Consider the following 19,960-nt stretch of genomic DNA (forward strand, 5'->3'; position numbering starts at 1 on the left):
CATCAGGTGAAATATAAATGTTGTTTCTGTGTTCCGTAAACACAAATTTTCGACTTTGACCACACCCTTTCTGTCTGTTGTAGCTATACGAGGTAGTAGTAAACATTCAGTATTTTAAAATGTGTGCAGTCACTGAAAGCCTGTTGATAAATCAGATTTATAAACAGACTTTCAATGACTGCACACATTTCAATATACTGACTCACTCACATTTTAATATACTGAGTGTTTACTATTACCTAATATAGCCATGACAGACTGGAAGGGTGTGATTGAAGCTGAAAATTTGAGCTTATAGAACACAGAAATAATATTTGTATACCACCTGATGAAACTCAACAATATCTTGTAATGCAAGGAAACAGTTGCATAACCAAATACCTGTTAACCTGGTGGACTATGTTGCGTGGAAACAATTGCAGTGATTATAAATAAATGTTCTTCTGTACTCCTTCTGTTGACTCCAATTTATTCAATTATATATATATATATATATATATATATATATATATATATATATATATATATATATGATAGATAGATAGATATCACACAGACATGAAAGTAATATTTTGAATGCAATATAGCCATGAAAACAGCAGAAAGATTGGGTATTTTACCGTAATATGATAGAAAAAGTTGTCTGCAGACAGCCAGAAGACTCAAATCTGCGCCTCCTGGATATAGGCTGAGTACTCTACCAACTAAACTGTCTGCTGACAACAATTTCCAGCAAGCTAAATGTTAAATACATAGCTTCTTTTGAAATATGGAAACAAAGAGTGGAATGTGTATAATATCATGCAGACAAGTTTAACGTAACTGATAGAATACACAGCTGGTATCTGGGAGGTGTAGGTTCAAGTCCTGTGGCTGTCCGCAGACAACTTTTCCCGTCTTATAAGGGTAATATACCCAATCTTTCTGCTATTTTCACCGCTATATTGCATTTGAAATGTTATTTTCATGTCTGTATAACATGATACCCATTCAACACTTCCAAAAGCAAAAAAAAAAAAAAATTGTTTATATATATATATATATATATATATATATATATATATATATTGATAATGATAAATGGATCAGGTTTCAGCTGCAACATAAACACCCCCACCAACACTAACTAACAAAAAACTAACTCCACTCCCACTCAGTTTGCTTTGAGACTGGCCAAATGAATAGATGCTGAAGATGCTGCACCAATAATAATGACAGATTGTATCTGCAACTGCCAGTAGTCTTTGCAGTGGAAACACATGTAGGTCATTATAATATGCTTTATAAAATTGTAAAATAACAGAAAATAAATTTCGAGGATGAGCAGGTCTCTGTATGCTTTAGAATTATTATAATTATTACTAATATTAGGTTAAGTAAGAAATTTGTAATAAATAAAATAAATGCGCCCTTTTAAAGCCTAGCCAGGCTCATGTGCCCGGTTTCCCGGTTTCAATGGCGTATGTGTTCCCCAGCTGGACGGGACGCCAGTCCATCGCAGCGTTACTCATTTTTACCAGCTGAGTGAACTGGAGCAACGTGAAATGAAGTGTTTTGCTCAAGAACACAACACATCACCCGCCCCAGGAATCGAAACCACAATCTTACGATCAAGATGCTGATACCCTAACTACTAAGCCATACGCCTCCACATGAAATTTGTAGAAAAGAAAAAAGGTTTGCTAATCTATATATATAAAAATGAGAATGTGTGTGTGTGTGTGTGTGTGTGTGTGTGTGTGTGTGTGTGTGTGTGTGTGTGTGTGTGTGTGTGTGTGTGTGTGTGTGTGTGTGTCTGTCTGTCTGTCTGTCTGTCTGTCTGTCTGTGTGAATCCCTAAAACTCGAGAACTACGCAACCAATTTCATTCAAATTTTACACATGCCTTACTCAGGCAGAGTTCGAGCACACGGCAACATAATATCTCCTCCACTATTTAAGTATTACGTGTCAAAAGTGAAACAAAAACACTCATGTCAAATACTTTCACTTTAAAAATGAAACTATTCCACTAACTGAAACAATCACATTTCGATACTGTAGTGACAGATACTTTCACAGAGAGAGAAAGAGAGAAAGAGAGAGACAGAAAGAGAGAGAGAGAGAGAGATGTATATGTATACATATACATGTATATGTACACCATTTCGATACTGTAATGACAGATACTTTCAGAGAGAGAGAGAGAGAAAGAGAGAAAGAGAGAGAGAAAGAGAGAGAGAGAAAGAGAGAGAGAGAAAGAGAGAGAGAGAGATGTATATGTATACATATAGATGTACACGTATATGTATATATATATAGATCTATACATACATGTATATGTATACATATGTGTAGATGTATATATATATATAGATGTACATGTAATATGTACACATATATACATATATACATGCATACAGATATCTATACATATATACACCCATCACACACACATACACATGCACACAAACACACACATTAGTCATTTGTTTTCTTATCCAAAACTACGTCAAAAGTACTGAATGGATCTTTATGAAATTTGGAAATTATATTCTTTGCATAACGGCCATAACTCTCATGAAAATTCATATATTTTTGATGTTGATGAAATTTTAACCCGAACATAACAGATGAGCATTATTTAGAAAATGATGTCACACGTTATCGAGGCTACCATTCTTTCTGACGTCTTTATTCCAAGAATTCCTCTTACTCCATCAGGAGCAGACATTCCTTTTACATTCAGAAGACTACAATTCCCCCTTCGTGTGACTTTTGCCATGTCCATAAACAAATATCAGGGTCAAACACTGTCTGTAGCTGGTCTTCTCTTGGAAGAGCCCTGCTTCTCACATGGACAACTGTATGTTGGCTGCTCAAGAGTGGGCAACAACAAAAAACCTATTTGTATATGCTCCACAAGGGAAAACAAGGAACATAGTTTACAATGAGGTGTTATAATCACAACAGCAAGAAAGTATGTACATGATCACCTTCTTTTACGAAACTTCATTGACTTTCATATATTTATATTGATATACACATATATACGTGTGTTTGGGTCCGTGTGTGTATATACATCTCTCTATATAAAGATGATGCGTAGTCTAGACGGCGTTTTTAGATTTCATTATTCTCTTTAACCCAGGCAACGCCGGGTATTTCTGCTAGTGTTTTATAAATACAAGGAAGTTTTATTCATCAAAGTATGCACCCATATTGTCAATACACTTTTGCCATTTCAGCGGTAGCTTGACCAGCCCGGAACTGTAAATGCCTGGCAATCTAGCGTCAATAAAATCTTGTCAAGCAATGTCGGGGGACAAACATAGACACAGAGACACACACATAGATAGGTGCTACTTTGGCGCGTGATCTACAACTTAAAGGTGATTACTTCATGTTACTTTTTAGTTTACTTTGTGCTAGTGCTACTTTGGCGCGTGATCTACGTGAGCAAACTACTTTGTGTGTATTACACTCGCGTTTTTAAAAAATTATTATATTATTTATTTTTGGTTTCTTGATTTATCAAGACATAAATGAAACAAAGTTTTATAATTAAAATAATTTTATCGATGATTTGAGCGAACATTTGCTAAAAACGCAAGCAAAATGTCTTCAGCACTCTACCTCGTCGGTAGTCAACAGAAATAATCAAGGTGAGATTGAAAGGGCTTTGGATAAAAGAAAGGCACAGATTGCCGCTATTTTTATGTAGAAAAAAAAACACAGAAATCGTGAAACACTTAAACGTATAATTCAAAGAGAAGTTGCAAAAAATTCGGTTGATCATTCCAACGAATGGCCAGCATACTCCAATCTAAATTGTCTACATTTTCGCCATTCAATCGTCAACCACAAATAAACATTGATACAAACACTGGAACCAATTCTCAAGCAATTGAAAGAACCTGGTTGGATTCGAAATTTCGTATTTTGAAAAAGATGAGAGGAGTGAACCAAAGAACCTTCCAATCTCACCTTAATTATTTCTGTTGGCTACAGACGAGGTAGAGTGCTGAAGACCTTTTTCTTGCGTTTTAAGCAAATGTTCGCTCAATTCATCGATAAAATTATCACACACCAAAGTAAATGTGCTCACTTAGATCACACGCCGAAGTATCACCCATACATACATACATACATACATATATATATATATATATATATATATATATATATATATATATATATATATATATATATATATATATATATACGTTGTTTTTCCAGTGAAATTATTCACTGATATCGAAAAACTGAATATATATATGTAGTGAAACTACCTCTCGCCATTAGATACAAACTACTATCGCCATTACATACAATCTTCTCATTTAAATATAAATAAATGCGAGCGTAGTAGAGAACCCATACCTTGTCATCACGTGACTGATCATTATTCGAATCGGCAACTTCTTCGAACCGTTCCCGCCAGAACGCAAACTGACCAATCATGGCCCCTAATAAGGTCACGTGATAGAGTAAAATTCTAAAGGCATTTGGAGCCCTCTTAACGCTATATATAGATCAACTCATACCCAATAATTTGTCTCGGTCCAGTTTCTCTTTGAGAACTGTTCCGTGTACCACACGACAGCAGCAGCAGCCAGCGACCACTTCAGCAGGTTCGTCCAGCCACGATGACCTCCGCCGTCGCTACATCAGCAACAAGAGTCTACTACTACTATCCAGCATCATCATCATGACCAACACGATTCTACGATTACTACTAACCAGCAACAATCTCCACCAGCGTCTACACGACCTTCTATGTACACCAAACCTCCGCGGCACATCTCCCTCTTCGATTCTGTTAGGTGACTCAGCTTCACCACGGTAAATAAACAGGCAAGAGTTCTTAAACAGACAAGAAATTCTCAGCCAGCGATGAACATCTGTATAACAAGAATCACGGCCCGGCATCGATGCCACGACATCACAACTAGTGATCAGCACTGCCACACTCAGCCTCTCCTCACTTTCACATACAGAACTTTTCCTATAGTGTACTAACGATCTGGTATAATTGCTCACGTGTTATTGACTCTCTTTCCATCTGCTGTAATAACTCACATACACATTCATGTATCACTCACATACACACTTTTCATTGCATGACGGCCTGTCTTTGATTATGTTCTTATATGTCGCATTCACACTCTCACACAGACATACATCTTTAACGCTACAATAAATATATCTGTTATTCATCTAATACGGTTGTGGTCTTTCATTACTGGTCATCTATGTTATCGTCGCATAACATATTATATATATCATCCATCGATATATATTTTGTGTTCGACCGTGTGACACGTTTAAATAAAAGGAGTCCTGTTTTTCCATTCGTCACCATTTCTCCTTTTATGAATTCGCACGGTCGTTCCCTTACATATATATACGGCGGGCTTTTTTCAGTTTCCGTCTATCAAATCCACCCACAAAGCTTTGGTCGGCTAGAAGTTGTAGTTGAAGACACTTGCCCAAGGTGCTACACAGTGGGACTGAACCCGGAACCACACAGCTATACTTTTATTTTTTCCTTGCATTTTAGTTTTGATACAAGCCTGTAGTGTCGCACAGACGCGCCATATTGAGATCTCGCTGGCAGCCATTAGCTGCTCGAGACCGGAGCGAGATCTCACAACCTTCCGGCGAGCATGCGCAACAAGACAGTAAACCTCTCCAGAAGGACGCTTATATAAGACAGCTCTTGAGCTTGTTCACCCTCTCTGTTCCCGCGCGCCTCTCACGCTAGAAGCAGTTCGTCTCACTAGCAGCAACTCGCTGCCTCACACATACAACACGGTGGACAATACACTACGTTAGAGATGGCTAACGAGAGCCAAACTTCGAGCCAGTGAATAAATGTTATTCGGATTTGTTATCTCACTTTGTCTTCGACTTGATACTTCGTTTGAGTGGCTTTAAATTTATAATGGGAGACACTAGATACCCTACCAGTATCTTGGCCAACAATGGCCTCCCGTTATAAGCCCTTATTTCCTTTTCCAAGTAAAGAATAACATATATTACTGATTTCCTCAATCTAAACGAATACGCGCGCACACTCATATTCACACTCAGACACGCATATATACATGTCTTTATGTATGCTCATCCATAGGTGTGTATAATAAATATATATATGCGTATATATGAGTGTGAACGGACGTCATGGATAGGTCAGCCTCATAAGTTGGAATTTCGGTAAATTTCGATACTTACACCCGCACAATTTTCACTAAGAAGAGGAGAATACTCGGGTTTTTTGCGTGGAATCAAGTACTCTGACCTCCTAATATGCTGCAAACCCCTTATTTCGAGTCGGAAAAAAAAGGTGTGGGGACCTGATCCGCCACTATCCCGGGATCATTGGAATTTTTTTTTTCTTTGAATGTATTACGGTGACCTCCTAACATGCCACAAAACCCTTTCCTTAGTCCGGAAAACGGGGTAGGGTTAGAGTGGAACTCTCAGAAATTTCACCCTCTCCCCATCCTTGGGAAGTACACCAGCACGATTTTCATCAAGAAAAAAATATCTCGGATTTTTTGCGTTGAATCAAGTACCCCAACCTCCTAATATGCTGCAAACCTCTTATTTTTCTTCGGAAAAAGGAAACCGGTTCTCCCTATCCTGGAATCATTAGAATTTTTTTTTTCGTTGAATGCATTACGGTGACCGGATCTTTGTGGTTTTCGTCACTGTTTACAATTTTGTTCCAATTGTTTTCAAATTTGGTATATCGATTAAGTTTTGTATACTACTTATGAAAATGAATTTCATTTTCCCTATAAATCCATAACTAAAACGTTATTAGCCTTTAAAAATTGCGAAATTTGGGTATTTTAGCCAATCAGAAGCGATTATTTAAAAAATCGGTTTCCATAGCAACAAAAAGCGGTTATTTTACACTGTTTCCATAGTAACCAAAGATGCTGCGCATGTGGACAAGGAATGTAGGAAATAAACACCGGTGTGGGACACACCATTTCATGGTTGACCCTTATCTTTGTGAATTTATGCGGAGAAGGAGATATGAGGAAGATAATTTATTTTATAAAATCCTAGAGTGTATTGCAAACTTTCGTTCTTTAATTTTTTAGACTAATGTTTTGACTGTTATTTCTAGCAACTTCTGTTGGTTTGTTCGTAGCTTTCAAATGTTAAATTTGTACGCGAATATTTCAATACTCTTTTATTTGTTTCAGTCATTTGACTGTGGCTATGCTAGAGCACCGCTTTTAGTCGAACAAATCAACCCCAGGACTTATTCTTTGTAAACCTAGTATTTATTCTATCTATGTCTTTTGCCGAACTGCTAAGTTACGGAGATGTAGACACACCAACATCGGTTGTCAAGCGGTAGTAGGGGGACAAACATAGACATATACATATGACGAGCTTCTTTCAGTTTCCGTCTACTAAATCCGTTCAGAAGGCTTTGGTTGGCTCGAGGCTACAGCAAAAGACACTTGCCACGCAGTGGGGCAGAACATATGTGGTTAGTTTGCAAGCTTCTTACCACACAACCACTGCTGCGCCTATGTTAACTTTGCTCGTGTATATTTTAATGTTTTGACTAAACGCGCTGTTTTCTGATTCGCTGAAAGTTCTTAAAATTATCAAACTTTGAACACCTGTAACATTTTTGCAAAATATTTCTGGAATAAATGAATAACAAATTCGGATTTAGCATCAAAAATTACATCTATAAGGTACATTAAAAAATTTATTTAAAGATAATTGTGAACAGTGACGAAAATCACGAAAATCCTGGTGATCTCCTAATATGCAACAAAACCCGGGGGGGGGGGGCGGAAAACGATGTGGGATGGGGTGAACCCTTGGAAAGCTCCCCTTCCATTTTCAAATATTTTTTCCTGTTTCTTTCTTTACCCATACTTTTAGATAACATTTTGGAGAAATACGTTTTCGACAGAGTGCGGATTACATTAGATTGAATATTCAAAAAAGTTTGAAATGAATAAGTGAAAATGCAGACATTATAGAAGTTAGTGGTAACGAAGTGTGTAGAGAGATAAAGAATGATAAAGAATTCATTAAAAAAAAAAAACACGTTAGAGTTCGTGTATGTGTGTGAAACAAGTGAAAGTATAATATTAAAACAAAATATCTTTTTCATACCTCTTAAAATCACTTGGTAATATATAATGATCCCAGATTGCAGAATAGATTTGAAAAACTAAAGCACTTTCGCTTTGTAAATTTTGGCGCCGAAATCGGGTAAGTAGTGCATTTCATTTTTGTGGGGGAAGAGAGAGAGAGAGAGAGAGAGGGAGAGAGAGAGAGAGAGGAGAAAGAAAGAGAGAGAGCGAGTGAGTGAGTGACGAAGTTTACCTAAACTTTCAATGGTATAGCAATATACTATATTATACATCATCATCATCATCGTTTAATGTCTGCTTTCCATGCTGGCATGGTTTGGACGGTTTGACTGAGGACTGGCAAACCAGGAGGCTGCATCAGGCTCCAATCTGTTCTGGCAAGGTTCCTACAGCTGGATGCCCTTCCTAACGCCAACCACTCCGAGGGCGTAGTAGGTGCTTTTTAAGTGCCACCGGCACGGGGGCCAGTCAGATGGCACTGGCATCGACCACGCTCGAAAGGTGCTTTTTCCATGCCGCCGGCGAAATTTTTTTCCTACAAGAGTTCCGGACCCCAGTTATGAACTCATTTGCATACAGCCAATCAGAGCGCGACTATCAAACTAGTGTCCACCTAGTCACGAAAATATTCTAGTTGAGTTCAGTGGAAAATGTGTTATAGCAAAATCTAACTGTTCTAAACTGGTTAATAAGGGTGACAAATATGAAATTTAGGGTATGAAGTGAAAGGTGAGCTGCTCACAGATGATGCCATAAGTATTGCTAATTTGCGTAATTTACTGGAAGATGTAAATGAGTGTAGTTTCCTAATTTTTCGACTGATTTTGTACATTCCTAATCTAAAATGTTGGTGTTGATCTGGAAACATTGGAATCAATAAGGCGTTGCGTCGTATTGCGCCCTCCATGGATATATCAATGCGTATATGCAATATCACTAATCTCAGTCTGAGTATAGGTACCTAATGTTAGCTCAATATAGAGATGGTGCTCAATTGATCTATAAGGATGGTGGGGGAGAATGTGGTGCTTATGTGAAACCTACAATGCTCTACTCGCAGAGTGACATACACCATTCTATATCTGACTATCTGTACTGTAGTAGGACACAATGTAGATTTTCAAGGTGAACTCTGATTGACTGTATGCAAATGAGTTCGTATTAGATCAGGGTACTTGATTCCACGCAAAAAATCCGAGTTTTTTAACTTAATGAAATCGTGCAGGTGAACTTCTCAAGGAGGGGATGGGGGTTCCACCCCACCCAGTTTTCCGGACTAAAAAAAAGGGTTTTGTGGCATATTAGGAGGCTACCGTAATTCATTCAACGAAAAAAAAAAAAATTCTTATGATTCCGGGATGGGGGGAGTGGGTTCCAGTTTCTCCCCCCCCCCTTTTTTTTCCTAGCAAAAATAAGGGGTTTGCAACATATTAGGAAGTCAAGGTACTTGAGTCCACGCAAAAAATCCCGAGTTTTTTTTTTTCTTAGTGAAAATCATGCGGGTAAAAGTATCGAGGATCTTTTTTAAAACGGGGGCCACATTTTTCATTAACGAAACACTTTGAAACTTGGAAAACTGGTAGAATGTGTCATATAAAGCATCTTTTTCTCTTAGTCTTCTTAAAAAAAAAAAGAAATCCCTAAGTTATTCCATGTTAAAGTTGTCGTATTTCTGTAATTTCAACCAATCACTGACGTCCATTCAGCCGATATACATTAAGTGCCGACTACATAAACAAACGATTCTGAAACAATTCTATCGGTGATAGGGTTAGGGTTAGGGTTAGGGTAAAACAGCAAATTAAAAAAGAAAAAAGCAAATAAAACGAAGAAAAAGAAAGAAAATGAAAAAAGCAAATTCAAAATGAAAAAAGCAAATAAAACGAAGCTATGGCTTAATCAGCCAAAGGAGTAAATATAAACAACTGAATACTTGTCAGTGATTGGTTGAAATTATCGAAATAAGACAATTTTTTACATGAAATAAATTCGAATACAAAAATATTTTTCTGTTCTATAACACAAAATAGATAAGTATACGAAGTTTGAAAGTCTTTCGGTACCAAAAACACTACGTAAAACATTAATGAAAGATGTGGCCCCCGTTTTAAAAAACGTAAAACATTAATGAAAAATGTGGCCCCCGTTTTAAAAAGATCCAGTATGGAAATTTACCAACGAAGTTTGGTGTTTAAACTTTGTTTACAATTTTTGAGAATCTTGGGTTCGATAAAAGACTGTATCCGTGGAGAAACACTTTAATTTAAATGTTATAGCATTCAAAATGTAGAAACACATGGGCCAGCTTCAAGCGAGGGCGATCTTTCGTTTTCACCCGATGACTTAAGAGTTGGCTGCTATTTCTAGCAGGTGGAGATAACATTTAAAAGTTTGTGTGGAAATCAGCGCAAACAATATGAAATGAAATGAAGGTTGCGGATTGGCTAAAATTAAATTATTTTAAATGTTTGTAACTTCTTTATTATTAATTTTTAGAAAAAATGAATGCAATTTTCATCATCAGCATATAAAAGAAAATGAGATCTGTATGTTTTGAGAATATTCTGATGAAAATTTGAAAAAGTTGAACTTGTAACAACAAAATAAACAATAATGTCATTCTGTGACACCTTTTACTCGGAGAAAGCTTACGAAGGAGATATAAAAGGATCTGCCTATTTTCAATACTTCTAATATACAGGTAATTTATTATTAAGCAAGAGCTATTTAAGAACGTGTGTATGTGCTTATTTAAAAATGAGATAAAATGTTGAAAAAGAAAATTTAAATAGAATCAGTTACACTTTTACCTACACAAGTGTACCACACCCCAGCTTCACTTCCGCATATCTTTCAGAAAAATTGATACTTTTGAATTAGATTTTTTACAAATATTCTTCAAATGATGTAGATTCCGATTATGTTAGAATTTGTTTTGAAAAAAAAATTTCCGATAGATAGGGAGAGGAATTTCGGAAAATTCATTTACTGATTTCAACGTATGAGATGTTAAAAGGTAATACAGGTGTCAGTTGCTTATAAAGATAATTAGTTTTCAGTGGCAAAAGGCTTGAATAGGATCAACTACTCTTTTGCGAAATGTGGCTTTCACTTCTGACAGCTAATAGCATGACAGTGCCCGAAACGTTAATAACTGAAGGTTGGCCCACATATTTTCCAAAAACTCAATTAACAGCACACCCACAAGTTTTCTATTCATCTTCTGGGTTAGTTGCCTTCACTACGTCTTGGAATTCAACCTACTGTGATAGGCAAAATGCGCCCCTGAACACCAGGCCAGAAACTTCTGTCATTCGTTGGTGTGTGTGTGTATATATATATATATATATATATATATATATATATATATATTGGATACCTGTTGACTCACGCGAGTTCATTCTTCTTTTGACGTATCTTGTTTTTCAACTTCCACGTGTCCGAAAACGTCCATACTAACACCTAAATTAACCTCCGTAGGCCCGAATATGCAACAGACACTGGGTTACGCGTTTCCAGTAGTTTGCATGAGTGACATAATAATTCTCTCGGTTAATGTTTACTCCCTATTTTTCTATCATAACTTTCAGGAAAATGGATATTTGTTAATGAAATCTTATGGAAATATCTTTCAAACGGCATAGATTATGATTATAAACAAATCTGTGCGGAAAGGATTTGGGGAAAATTCACACGATCCGATTTTTTCCCTAATAACTTTCGGGGAAATGGGTATCTTTTAATGAAAGGTTATACAAATACCTTTCAAACGGCATAGATTACGATTATAAAGAAATTGTGGAAGAAAAGTTTAAAAAAAAACCAAAAAAAAAAACCGTGTTTCGGATCAGGAAGACCACATAAATTCATTTTTTTTACTTACCCCATCCCACCTCCGGACCGATTTTGGCCAAGTTTTTTGCTCTTAAAAACTATGGGAGGAGCCTTTTCGATAAAAAAAAAAAGGGAAATATTTTCAGAGGAAAAAGTGTGATTTAAGGGAGATTTGGCTGTCGTTTCTAGCACATCCCAAGACGACCCTCTTCGTTTCTTTCTCACTCTCGCATACATTGCTGTTTTCCAATATTTTTCTACCCATTATTTTGTCTGTCTTTACGTTCTGGGTTCAAATTCTGCCTAGGTCGACTTTGCCTTTCATCCCTTCCAGGTCGATAAATTAAGTACCAGATGCTTACTGGGGTCGATCTAATCGACTGGCCCACTCCCACCAAATTTCGGGCCTTCTGCCTAGAGTAGAAAAAAATATTTTTCTATCCATAAACACATTTATGTTATAAAAAAAAATTTGAAAATTTATGATTTTTTTTTTCAACCCATCTCCCCGCCCCTGATTGTTTCTGTTTATAATTTAAAATATTGGAGAACCTGAGGTCATTTATGGCATTTATCCACAGTGATTTTTAAAAAAATAGGTATATAAAAGATAATTAATTTGGTTAATGTTGACATTATTACTCGGAAACGAAATCGAAAAAAAAAAAAAATGAACAAAAGAAAGTTGTGCAACGAGTATAAAAAAAAACTGTAGGAAATGAATATGAAAACAAAAATGCCCGGAAAGCAATGGGGGTGGTATGGGGGAGAGGCCTTCGGAAAATTCACAAGAGCCGATGTTTTTCCCTCATAACTTTTAAGAAAATGGGATGTTTTTAATGAAATTTTATATAAATACGTTTTTCAAGCGGTATAGATTACGATTATAAACAAATTTGTGAGGAAAATTTTTTCCGAGGGAATAGAAAGAGGACTTCGGAAAATTCACAAGATCTGAGTTTTTCCCTCGTAACTTTGAGGAAAATATAATCCTTTTGAAATCACAAATTAGGCTTTCCTCATGAACTGAGCACTTGACAACATTCTAGGGCTGTGAGCACTTGACAACATTCTAGGTACTAGGTGCTCAATCTCAGTCTTTTCTTCACCCAGGACTGCAGCGCCATCAAGAAGATGAGCTGCAGAAAGACATGCCTCACAAATGGAGCCCACACATGCTCACAGCCCAGGAATTCTTGCAGCTGGTGCAACCTGGATGCATGTTTTCACATCAGATGCTACAGCATGTCTAAGCCGCTATGCAGAGGGTGCTGGCAGCAGACTGACCACCTGACCATTGGAATGCATCCCTTCCACAAGAAGCTAAATAACAGACACTCCAATATGGTCAAGCAGTAACTGGGGCAAATAATAAAAATAATAATATTAATAATAATAATAATCTTTTCTACTGGGCACAAGGCTTTGAAATTTTTGGGGAGGGGATTAGTCAATTACAGGATCCCAGTGTTTCACTGATACTTAATTTATCGACCCCAAAAGGATGAAAGGCAAAGTCAACCTTGGCGGAATTTCAACTCAGAACATAACGACAGATAAAATACTGCTAAACATTTTGTCTAGTGTACTAATGATTCTGCCAGCTCACTGCCTTCATATATCATAATAATAATAATAATAATAATAATAATAATAACAACAACAGCAACAATTACACTGGTCAACAAGTTTTTTCATCAAACATATGTCAAGGTGTACTTAGTGTAGTTTTTAATGTTGATTTCAAATATACAATTAGTTTTTTGACATCATTTACAGTTTTCAAGATGAGAAAGTTTTGGGGTTTTAGTTCATGCATTATAAAGAAATTTCAATTAAAGATGTGCGTGCATGTACTTTGTTTACATCATGGAAACAAGCCTTTGAAATAAACTACATTATTCATTGCTGCATAGTTCAGATGCAATATTTCATCTTAAATTAATGCATGTAATTCAAATTTTTAGAAAGAAAAAAATAAAAACTCATCTATTTTAGACATGTCCCCACCCACTAAAACAGCAACCACCATTAAAAGGATTTTTATTTAATTTATCCCACTTAAAAGTGGATGTTGTGTTAGAACACAGAATACAGCAACAGTTACCATGGAAGAATCTCTGATATGGTCTTTTGGTGCATGTAAGCAGTCTTGTTTATGCTGCTAGCAGGAGATAAATCACTGCCGTCAAGACTATCAGATCATGTGATTTCAACCTTCCCTGGCCTTCTTAATGGTAGATACTCAACTGGTGGTATACATAGAACCACAGTATCTAATCAGATGCTGGTGTCATGAATAGGTAGTGAGCTTACTAAAAAATATCTAGTAGTAATGGGAGCAGTATTAATACTGAAAGATATTAATGCTATCTCCAGTTGAGTGTCTGCCATTCAGAGGCCAGGAAAAGCTGAAATCATGTGATCTGGTAGTCTCAGTGATGGCAGTGATTTATCTTCTGCTAGCAGTGTGAACAAAATTGTTTATATGCACCAAAAGACTGTATCAGACATTCTCTCATGGTATCTGTTGTAGTAGTCTAACACATCTACTTTTAAGTGGGGATAATTAATAGCTTTTGGTATTAAGACTGCTTCTGATGCTACTTGCAATTTTTATATTAGTTTTAGTAGTTTTATTGTATTTCACTTTCTGGAACATTTGGAATTTACATTCTAAAGAAGACAAAATTTCTTTACCCCCATCCACCAATCTTAGCTCTCTACATGGAAATGATTTTGTCTTTATTTTATTTTTATTATTTTTCTCTTATATTTTTTCCAAATTGTAAAATCTTTTTTCTATATGAGATAAACATTAAATCAAGAGGATAACAAACTATGTTAAAACTTATATTATTTACGTTGACATAATTTATATAAAATTTCATTTTATTAACTCTCTTTTTCATCACTTACACAAGATAAAACTAAATGAAAATAAACACAAAGTCTTACTTAGACAAGGTTCTGTTATGAAAAATTGTTGCTATTTGATGGGCTGAGGGAAAAACAAGATATTTTTGGTCTAATTATAATATTCTTCAATAAAACATGGTCCCATGGGTGAGTTTGCTATTTCAGCAGTGCAGTGGCTGTAGCAATGTTTCCCTACATTAGTTTTAGATGGCCAAGTAATTTAAGTATTATTTTTGAGTTACTTATTTTCGGTATTTATGTTAGTTTTAATCCTATTTGCTCCAAAGTTATAAATTTGATTATATTTATATTAATGATTTTTGCAAGTGATATTTGAAAAGCAGCAAAAGCCCTATTTACCTTGTGTATAATTAAGTTTTAAAACTTCTTTCTTTTCATTTTTAGATAAATCTCATACCAGCATTGAAGATGACTACTAGATTCAAGTACATTGCAATGACAGTAACAGGAGCACTACATTTGGCCCTTGGAATTCTTTGTATCATTATTTCAATAGTCGGTTTTATCATAAGAGCTGATAAATATTCCTATTATAACTATAGGTACGTAGAGTACTTTCCAAACAGACGTACTGCTGCTGGATCATTTATTATAAGCCTATGGGTAAGTATTGGTGTTGTTTTGTGACAGTTGCATACTGATTAAAGATGTATTGATACACTTAAATCTTTTAATTGTTAATATTGATGAAAAAAGTCTTTATTGACTTAGATTTCAAGCTGTTCTTCTTTATTTGGTATAAGGTACCAACACTACCATTTTGCATGTTGGGGGTCATAGGTTGATAGTTAAGAGTAATTGAAACCTACCCAAAATGGTTTGGAGTACTCCCAAACTGAACATGCAATAAAATATCTTACAGCAGAAATCAAACTGTTTCAAATATGTTTTAACCCTATCCTTGCATAACATAGATGAATTCACAGGTTGAAAATATTCATAAAGTATGTAAATGGGAGATTAGAATATAATGGGTCATGGGTAAGTATTACCTTGCTTGGAAAGAATTGAAGGTTGGTAATAGGAAGGGTATTTGGCTATAGGGAATCTGTCTCAATGAATTGTGTCTAGTGTATTTACTTATTAAATTTTTCTATATGTGACTGTGAATTTTCATGAATGAGCTCATGAACTTTGGTTCTTTTCTCTAAATTATATATTTATATATTATATACTGTGAAACTTAATTTAATTTTAATTTTTGATAAATTGAATTTAATTGAGTTTTTACCTGTAAATTTGGATTTTTATCCCTAATATATATATATATATAAATATATATATTAATAGTAATAGTATGACAACAAAAGAATGAATGAGACCTCGATACTATGTAAATAGAGGAATTTATCTGTAATATAATATGTGATAATTATTCGGTTCTATAATAAAACTCCCGAGTTTCAGATGTCGGGGTGGAAATCTGCTCCGTCAGTTATTAACACAAACAAAAATGCTATGAAAATGACCATTAAACAAAGGGAAATTTCTATGTAGATGATTGTTATTAAGACAAACAAAAAGTGCTATTAGAATGACCTATAAATAAAGGGAAGAAACCCGAAGGGGAGAAAGTAAAAAAGTAAAAACCGCTCATAGAATTCACGTATGCGCGCATGTACATACATGCACACGCACGCACACACACCCACGTGCATGTGCATATATGGATATGCTCACTCACTCACGTGAAACACATAATGCACACCCACACACACACCGATATGTGCACATATATATGCAACCATAAACATGTACATATATACATATCCACACACACGCACACACACACACATACCCATATGCACACAATTATATTCATATACTCGTCTAAAATACGCATATGCTACTCATATACATATCCGCACACACACGTATATATACCCATATGCACACAAATATGTTCATATACACGTCTATATATGTATATGCACAAAAAAAAAATGCAGGGTGAAAGGTAATATACAGAAAAAAATATGTAAATATATATAAAGCAATAAAAATATATAGAAATATATTTAAAAATATGTAAAAATACATATATAAAAAAATAGAGAGAGATAAAATGCTTGTACATGGACACAATATAAAAAGCAAGTTATGTCCATGATCTTGAGGGGACCAAAAACAACAAATATTTAGCCATATGTGGACATGATCAAAAAAATTTAGTTTTTGAATTTAGACATGTAACAGAATCTAAGCCATCTTTCCATATCACAAAGACCACACTTTCCACTGCCATTGGTGTAAGGCTTACACTTGGCTAAGATCTTCCAATGGATGTTGTAATTGACACCTTTTTCTTTTAAGGACCATATATGACTGGATAATTTGGTTGTTTTTCTTTTATCCCGGTGTCTGAAGCTCAAGGTATGATTGTTGAACCTGGCTTTAAAATTCCCCTCTGTGAGACCCACATATTTCTTTGATGAAACTATGTCCTTAATGATTGTAGAGTCTACATTGGCTTCATAAATGATGGTCTCGGACATGCAAGCTCCATTTAGCAGGCACAGATTTTTATCCCTGCATGAACAGCTGGTTTCATTTTGTTGTTTTTGTGTGTTGCATGTGGTTATATTCTTAAAATTAGTAGTTATGTCTATTGAAGAGCTTTCTGTAACTATGATTGATTGGAAAATGTCTATCTATATAAGTGATAAGAAATATTTACCTATATTAAAGGTCACTTTGTGGGAGTAAGGGGTTGTGAACCAGATAGTTTTCCTATTCCTATGTTTCCTTTTCTTTATGATTGGACTGGTAACAGGTGTATAGGTTATTTCCTCACTAAAACCACTATCTTTTAGACCATTGTTATATACTGGGGCAACACTATTAAAAATGTCCCTATCGGAGGAGAGGCTCCTATTATAAACTTCATGTTTTCATTTTATTTTATTTGTTTTTTCATTAAGCCTTACATTGAATTCTATAATATTTGTTTGATTTAGATTATTGCAGTTGGAATAACTGGAATCATTACAGGACAGAAGTCAAATTCGTATTCAAAAGACCAAAGAATGGTAAATGTTTCTTTGATTTTTAATGTTTTTTCCTTCAAATTTTCAGTGCATTTTTGAAAATCAAAAATTGTAAGACCTTAGCCAATCCTCTATTCATAAGAATTTCCAGGTTGGCACTGCTTTTATTCCTGAGATGAATGGATGTAAGATGCTGTCTATTGCTATTTCATAATCTTAGAGCTATTTATGTGCTTTAATCAACAAAAACAATAAATAGATGATTCTTAAAAACGAAACTATAAAAAAAAAAAAGCAACAATCTAATGTGAATATGCACACACAGACACACACACACAACAGCTCTTCTAAATCCCCTTGAACTGGAAGATTTTTTGTTACCACCTGGCTTATATCAAGGATTTCCTGCCAAAAATATTAATTTTCTCTCTTGGAGATAGCAATCTGGATAATTTGCATAAGAATAGTTTGTGATTTATTGAACATTATGAAACAGTTCTGTTTTGAAATGATTTAACTTGAAGCAAATAAAGCTGTTAATAATAGCCTGTAAATATTGGGTTTTCTCTCCTATTTAAATATTAACATTAAAAAAAATGTAATTAAATGTAAGGATATCATAAACTGCTTGTTAGTGACAATCCTGACAACAATAACAATAACATCAACAATAGTATAACACAAAAATGTAAATAAGTAAATAAACAGAATGAAATATATACCACCAACCATTGTGAATTATAAACAATAAACTTTATTATAATCTCTGAGGTGTGAAAGAGAATGTTAGTAAAGAATGATATAAGTTATGACTGTTTCTATGACAGACCACATACGAGACAAAGTTTGAATAATTTTGTATAGGTACATATATATGTTAATGAAATTCCAACATGATCTGATTTTTACAATTTGATTTTGTATTTTTCTCAGTTTTACTATTTTACAATATTGCGTATTATAATTAACCCTTTCATTACTGTATTTATTTCTCTGTCCTTCTTTCAATTAATTTTAAATAATTAATTTTAAAGAATTTAGTAAAATAACTTAGTTATCGTTAAGCTAGTGTTAGGAACATAAATTATGACTAAGGTTTGGTGGAAGATTTTAATTCAAAACTTATGAAATCAAGACATTTGTACTTCAGAGCCAGAGGCAGTTTCAACTGGGTTGGTATTGAAAGGGTTAAACAAGTACTTTCATGCTTTCCTCAACCTTCAGTTTTATATAGTAGCAATATTAACTAGGAGTTATGTTTCACAATTGATAACTGTAGTGGAATGCTTGAATATATTCCTTAAATACTTTCCAGTAGGCTCCAGCAAACTGAATTTTATAAATTGTATTTTAATTAATCAGTGTGTGGTTTGTTGAGCATGACAACATAATTGATATTGACAGTGTATTATTCATAGGAATTCTTTAATCAATCAAATTGTGGGTTAGACATCACAACTTGCTGAGTGCACCACACAATATGCTTATTCATTGAAATATTTTTATCAGATTTATCTATAAAGGATTCAGCCACATTCAGATGTTGAAGAACACTTGATACCATTAACAGTATTCCTATGTTAAATGAATTTAATATTAGTTGAAATTCCTACAGTTTCAATTTGAATTAATATTGATATTATTATTGTTGAGTGAGAGAGCAGCAGACACCTTCAAAGTGGTGCTGGGGTACAAATATACAAAGCCCCATATAACCATCACAACTGCCTGTCTGATAGGAATGCAGCAGACATATGTATCAAAGCTATATGTGTGCGACATGGTGACCTCATATCAAGATAAACAGTGTGTGACCTTGCAGACGAGGCATTGGTAGAATTTTCTTCAGGTCAAGTAGCCCATCCAACTCAAAAGTTCCCTGAAAAAGGGTCAAGGATGATAAATGAAACACCCATGTTTCCAGATATGAATTATTGAAACCTTAAAGAATCCCTCTCAACACATGGTTATGATAGTCCCAAGCAACACCTGCTTGTGATCAGAGGTGCACGTATCATCAACCACTAAAGGACATCCTCAATTGGTTTTATGCAAGTAATGGACAAGGAAATCTGTGATA

At 35.0% G+C, this 19,960-nt stretch overlaps 1 protein-coding gene across 2 annotated transcripts in view; it reads left to right on the forward strand.

The window, feature by feature from the left end:
* The first annotated feature begins 10,680 nt into the window (after positions 1 to 10,680).
* The window catches only part of LOC106870694 (uncharacterized), a 23,839-nt gene continuing 14,559 nt past the window's right edge, over positions 10,681 to 19,960 (forward strand). Inside the window, exons 1-3 of one of the 2 annotated variants that reach the window (XM_014916856.3) lie at positions 10,681 to 10,820; positions 15,278 to 15,496; positions 17,851 to 17,922. In XM_014916856.3, the coding sequence (XP_014772342.1) occupies positions 15,302 to 15,496; positions 17,851 to 17,922 (267 nt within the window). In that variant the 5' untranslated portion in view covers positions 10,681 to 10,820; positions 15,278 to 15,301. Of the gene's footprint in view, positions 10,821 to 11,328; positions 11,440 to 15,277; positions 15,497 to 17,850; positions 17,923 to 19,960 lie in introns of those variants that run through there. The other variant, XM_052971859.2, reaches the window with a different exon arrangement.

The sequence above is a fragment of the Octopus bimaculoides genome, chromosome 11 (assembly GCF_046866305.1).
Source record: "Octopus bimaculoides isolate indiv1 chromosome 11, ASM4686630v1, whole genome shotgun sequence".
NCBI lineage: Eukaryota > Metazoa > Mollusca > Cephalopoda > Octopoda > Octopodidae > Octopus > Octopus bimaculoides.